General features: G+C 40.4%; 1 protein-coding gene across 2 annotated transcripts in view; it reads left to right on the forward strand.

The window, feature by feature from the left end:
* The window catches only part of PKD2 (polycystin 2, transient receptor potential cation channel), a 51,604-nt gene extending 45,848 nt beyond the window's left edge, over positions 1–5,756 (forward strand). The window contains exons 14-16 of one of the 2 annotated variants that reach the window (XM_028491587.2): positions 3,014–3,161; positions 3,522–3,788; positions 5,603–5,756. In XM_028491587.2, coding sequence (XP_028347388.1) covers positions 3,014–3,161; positions 3,522–3,758 — 385 coding nt within the window. In that variant the 3' untranslated portion in view covers positions 3,759–3,788; positions 5,603–5,756. Of the gene's footprint in view, positions 1–3,013; positions 3,162–3,521 lie in introns of both variants that reach the window. The other variant, XM_024126563.1, reaches the window with a different exon arrangement.
* Positions 5,757–6,000: the final 244 nt, after the last annotated feature.

A 6,000-nucleotide genomic window follows, 5' to 3' on the forward strand; every position in this document is an offset into this window, starting at 1 on the left:
TAGTCTTACTGAGGTTCCCTCGTATGTGACGAGTCATTTTTCTCTTGCTGTTTTCAAGATTTCAGTATTTTTACTATATATCTGAGTGTGGATCTCTTTGCAGTTATCCTACTTGGAGTTTATTAAACTTCTTGGATGCATAATATGTTCATCAAATATAGGAAGTTTTCAACCATTATGTCTTCAAATGTTTTTCTGCTCCTTTCTCTCTCTCCTTTTCTTCTGGGACTCCCATTATGTGTAGTTGGGGTCTTAATGATATCCCATGTTTCTCTTAGGCTCTGTTCATTTTTCTTCATTCTTTTTTCTCTCTGTTCTTTAGATTGCATAGTTTCTGCCCATCTGTCTTCAAGTTTGCTGGTTTTTCTTCTGCTGCCTCATATGTAGTCTTGAGACCCTCTAGTGAATTTTTCATTTCATTTCTTATTGTTTTCAACTCCAGAATTTCTATTGGGTTCTTTTTAACAATCTCTCTCCCTTTATTGATATTCTCTATCTGATGAGGCAACACCATCATACTGTCCTTTATTTTTCTTTATGCATGATTTCATTTAGTTCTTTGAATATATTTAGAATAGCTACTTTGACTTCTTTGTCTACTGAGCCTGTCTGTATCTGGGCCTTCTCAAAGGCAGTTTCTTTTGCCTGCTTTTTTTTCCTGTGTATGGGTCACATTTTCCTTTTTCTTTGTGACTCGTAATTTTGTTTGTTTGTTTTGAAACGTGGAGATGTTCAATAATATTGTATATATGTATAAATTCCCCTTCCCCCCGGAGCTTGTTTTTGTTGTCATTTGTGTGTTTGTTTTTTAGTGACGTCTATTTCCCCCACATTGTGAAGCTGCTGATGTCACTTCTTAGAGGTCACACCCTGACCATGCACACAGGCATCCTGGGAAGACAGGTTTTAGCAGGGCTTGCATTGTCTTTCCCTTGCATTGTCTTTTCCTTTTTCCTTTTCTCTCTGTTAAGCCTTCTGCCTCTGTTGATATTACGTCTACCTCTTCAGTTCTGCTAATTGTTGGCTGATTGGCCTATTGTTTTCAATAATGTCTTGGGATACAAATTTCTTCACAGTGTGATCCAGTGAAATTCAGGTCCCTTTGCAGGGGTAGGTTTTGAAGCCAGTCTTTAGCCGTCTTCTTAGCTATCTCTTTCCCTGGTAAACTTGCCGGTAAACAGTTTAACTTGATGATCTCATGAAGTGACCAGCCTCCTCTTAACTGCTTATCACCACAGTCTCCATTGTTTTCAAGAGCACTCTTAGGCTTGAATTTACCCACAGTTTGTTCCAAATTAAAGCAAGTTCACTTGGGGAAGCTTTGGAGCTCTGTCCTATGGCCTGATTCTCCTCCTAGGCAAAACTTCTGTGCCACTGCTTCAGAGCTAGTGGCTGGCCCATCTCTCTCACAGTGACACCCCTGCTTCATGAATAAGGCACTGGGCTGGGATGGAAGCCTTTGGCGTTCTCAGCTCACCTCTCCCAGCATGGAAAATCCACCCTCCAATTGGAAGTTGAGTGGAAGAAAAGAGCCTTCTACCTCTCATCCACTCTCGCCTGGATTAGAGCCTCTGCATTGTGGATTTGGAGGCGGAGGCATAGGGATGAGAAATACTGGCAGCCTGCCCCTCCCTGGGAGATAGTGTAGCCCTCCACTAGGAGCTTACGGGATAGGGGTGGGTGTTCTTTGCTGCACCCACCCCTAGTGGAGCTCTGTCACACTGATCTAGGGAGCAAGAGAGAAAGAGGGCAGATTGTGGCTCAAATATCACTCACTCTTATTCTTCTTACTAAAATTTAGTGGATTTTCTTTTTTTTTTTTAACATATTTATTGGCGTATAATTGCTTTACAATGGTGTGTTAGTTTCTGCTGTATAACAAAGTGAGTCAGCTATATGTATACATATATCCCCATATCCCCTCCCTCTCACGTCTCCCTTCCACCCTCCCTGTCCCACCCCTCTAGGTGGTCACAGAGCACCGAGCAGATCCCCTGTGCTGTGCAGCTGCTTTAGTGGATTTTCTTAAATTAAAGCTTCTTCATTTCTTGTATGCCCTTAAGAAAATTTCCAGAAATTAAAAAAAAAGAATAATTCTCACATGTTATGGTTGTTTCGATGGGGAGAGGGCCTCCAGGGCTCTCATGCCAGCATTCCAGAAGTTTTGTCTCCTATTAAATGTTTTTAAAGTATTTATATAACATTTTGTTTATTCAAAATAATAGGATCATAAGTGAGCATACTATTTTCTAACTGCTTTATTTACATTATAGATGACATCATTCTATTTCATCATTAGAATGTGAACATCATTCTATTGCATTAAATATTGTCACAATATAATTTCTGGTGTCTTCTTAGAATTCTATTGTATAGATGGAGAATAATATATTTAAGCAATCTTCTAGTAATTTTTAAAGTAACCATTTTTCAGTGACCCACTATTAATCAGACCCTAGGGAATATCCTTGTAGCCAAAAATTACACATATACTTATGTCCTTTAAAACTTTTCAAAAAATGGAATATCTGGGGCTTCCCTGGTGGCGCAGTGGTTGAGAATCCGCCTGCCGATGCAGGGGACACGGGTTCGTGCCCCGGTCCGGGAGGATCCCACATGCCGCGGAGCGGCCGGGCCCGTGAGCCATGGCCGCTGAGCCTGCGCGTCCGGAGCCTGTGCTCCGCAACGGGAGAGGCCGCAGCAGTGAGAGGCCCGCGTATCGCAAAAAAAAAAAAAAAAAAAAAAAAGGAATATCTGAAAGGAAGAATAGGCCCACCTTTTTCTGACAGGCATACTTCTGATACAGCGTTGACTTGCGAAAAGGTTGTGCCAGTTAGCGTTCCCACCAGCAGTGTATAAGAGTTTATCTCTAAAGCTTGAGACTATTTAGAACGTGTTTTAGATTATAATGTTGTTTAAGAAAAAAACTTAGCATTTCCATTTGACAAACCATCTGGGCCGAAAAGCCAACAACACAAGGTGGCTTTGCCCCTCTCAACTGCGTTTCCTGCAGCCTAGTGAGACGGGTGGACCGAATGGAGCACTCCATCGGCAGCATTGTGTCCAAGATTGATGCTGTGATAGTGAAGCTGGAGATCATGGAGCGGGCCAAACTGAAGAGAAGGGAGGTGCTGGGAAGGCTGCTGGATGGTGTGGCTGAGGTCAGTGGTCGTCTGAACAGAAACACCCTGATTCTATAAAATATCAGGGTCGTAGTCTGTAACCCTTAATCTGAGAGGATGTTTTTCTCCATACCTGCAGATCAGTGCAGATCAAATGATAACCCAGGGGTGTTACTTTCTCAGTACCCCTCACACTGATGCTACTGCCTTCACTGGACTATAGAATTAAGCAAAAAAAATTACTCCAGTGATTCTCAGAATTGCTGTGAGGGCTGGTGTGACTGCCCCAGCCTTAGCTAAGTACAGATGATTGGGTCCCCAGATTTCCTAAGGCAATTTCTAAGTACAAGAGGATGCATCCCTCTGCCTCACCATCTTGGTTTCTCTCTCCTTTATTAGGATGAAAGGCTGGGTCGTGACAGTGAAATCCACAGGGAACAGATGGAACGATTAGTGCGGGAGGAGTTGGAACGCTGGGAATCCGATGATGCAGCTTCCCAAATAAGTCACGGCTTAGGCACACCTGTGGGACTAAACGGTCAGCCTCGCCCCAGGAGCCCCCGCCCGTCTTCCTCCCAATCTGCAGAAGGAATGGAAGGTAGAGGTGGAAACGGGAGCTCCAATATCCACGTGTAGGACACGTGCTACTCTATGTGTTCTTAATAGGTGAGAAGGTGACTGTCCTGAGTTGCCGTGACAAGTACACTATTTATATGCCCTGACCACCATATGATGCTGGTCTTTGTGACCAGTCGTTAATTCTTCTGCACTTTAATTTATTTTAGATAAACTTTGCCCATGGATCAGAGAAGATGTTTTTTTCTTTTTCTCATATAAGAAATCCAGGTGTAAATATTGAGTACAGAAAAGAAAATCTTTGTAAAGTATATTGAGTGGTACGCCCACTCGGTACCATAACAGTCTCCTCAGTTGACAATGAAGTAGCCTTTTAAAGCTAAAAAAGAACTGTGAAAAGGCTTCTGAGTTTTTTATTTCCAATCACAAAAATCAGTATTGTCATTTTTGCCGAGTGTGTGAAGGGAAAATAGGGGCATTCCTTTCCACTGAGGCTTCGCTCATGGGCTTAATACAGAGCTTTCTTTTAAGAAAGGAGCCTTTTATTTCAGCTACCTTCCTGGGGTACACTTTTCTAAAAGGTGAGCTAGAAAAGAACCCCAGACCACAGAATGGGTATGTAGTCATTATGCTAGAATTTGTATGAATGGTTACGATAAATGTTGAACCCTACGCTTTTTTGTTATTTTATCATATCTAACGCCTGGGGAACTAACCATTTCTCTTAATTTTTACACTGTTTTCACTCTCATTTGAAATGAGCTGCATGAAACCACTAAAGATCAATTGTGGGTTAAAATGTCATCTCTGACCATCACACAGCAGAATTGGAAGGGGCCAAATCACTGAATTTGATTTTTTTCTAATAACTCGTTCCGTATAAAGATTTATCCGTATAGTCTTTTCCCCATGTGGCTCAGCTTATCTGCAACTGAATTTAATGTTGTAACTAATCTAGGAAGATCAACTTACTGAATTTTTTAGGATGTACTGCAACGTTTTAACTGAGCAAATATGTTCATTTTAAACAAAATATTAAGGAATTTTGAAATTCATATAAAATATTATAAAACGAAGGTTTGAGTTTTATACCATTTTAAGAACACAGAACTCAAATACTCTTGAGCCCGCATTTCAAAACTATAATTTGTAACCCAAGTGGAGCTCAGTTTAATGAAAAGGAGTTTTGGTTATTGAAAGCTCAACCATTATCAGAAGGTATGAGCTGAAGTTTGAGTTTGCAGCAGTTTTGTTTTGTTCTTTTTTTTCATTGGGAGAGGCCCTCACTAAATTTATAGGGAAGAAACCTGTTTCTCAACAAAAACTGAAAATCAACAAATTTTTCAAAACTGAGTGAGCTGACCTTTGAGAGCAAGAGAGAATGCAGTGCCGGTGAATAACTAACTCTCACTTGGAGAATAGCAGAGAGGCCTGTTTCTAATACTGTAGTTTAAACTCACATAGTTGTTTATTTAACTGGTAGACTATGTCAGTCCAATCTTCAAAGAGAACATAAGCAAACCAGCCTTTTTTAGCTGGCTTCTACAGAAGTGATACAGATTGGGTTTCTTTGAGTTATTTCCCCTGGCTCATCTCCATCTTTGCTTTCTTTTGAATATGCTACACAAAGTTCTCTATTACTAGGTACTAAAGTCTGCACTCCAGGGATATCGAGTGTACGTATTTATGTATGTGTACCATGTTGTCACATGTAAACAAACTTCAATTTGAAGTGCAGCCATTATGTGGTATCCATGTGTATTGACCATGTGCCATATATCAATTATGGTCACTAGAAAGTCTTTTTATGATACTTATTATCATACTGTTTTTCATTTCACCTGTAAAATTTTGCAGCGTTCTTCCTCTTTACTCCTAAGTTACATATTTTTTTTCTTCTTTAGTCATGGAGAATTACCTCCTCATCCGTCCCCTATCACCTTCCCCACTATACTGGTATCATTAAGAAGTTGTTACATATGCAAGTCTCTCAACAATCAAGAATTTCATTAATGTGTAATGCTGAGCACGTTACTTCTTAATAAAGACTGAATAGCAGATGTAAGAGTTGTCTGTTTCTTAAGCAGAAGCAGTTGGGTAATTTGTCTTGTATCATGAGACTAATATATTGTAAAGGCTTAGACTTTGAAAAAGGCATCTTTTTATGTTCAAAAACAACGATCGACACATCACTTCTTCTGCAGTAGGTACCTCTAGTAGGTTATTCTGATGATTATATCAGTGTTTCCTGGTGTACAGCCACTGCGTTGTACTTATGCATTCCTACAGTGAATGGTTGGCT

This window comes from Physeter macrocephalus, chromosome 7 (assembly GCF_002837175.3).
Source record: "Physeter macrocephalus isolate SW-GA chromosome 7, ASM283717v5, whole genome shotgun sequence".
NCBI classification, from domain to species: Eukaryota; Metazoa; Chordata; class Mammalia; order Artiodactyla; family Physeteridae; genus Physeter; species Physeter macrocephalus.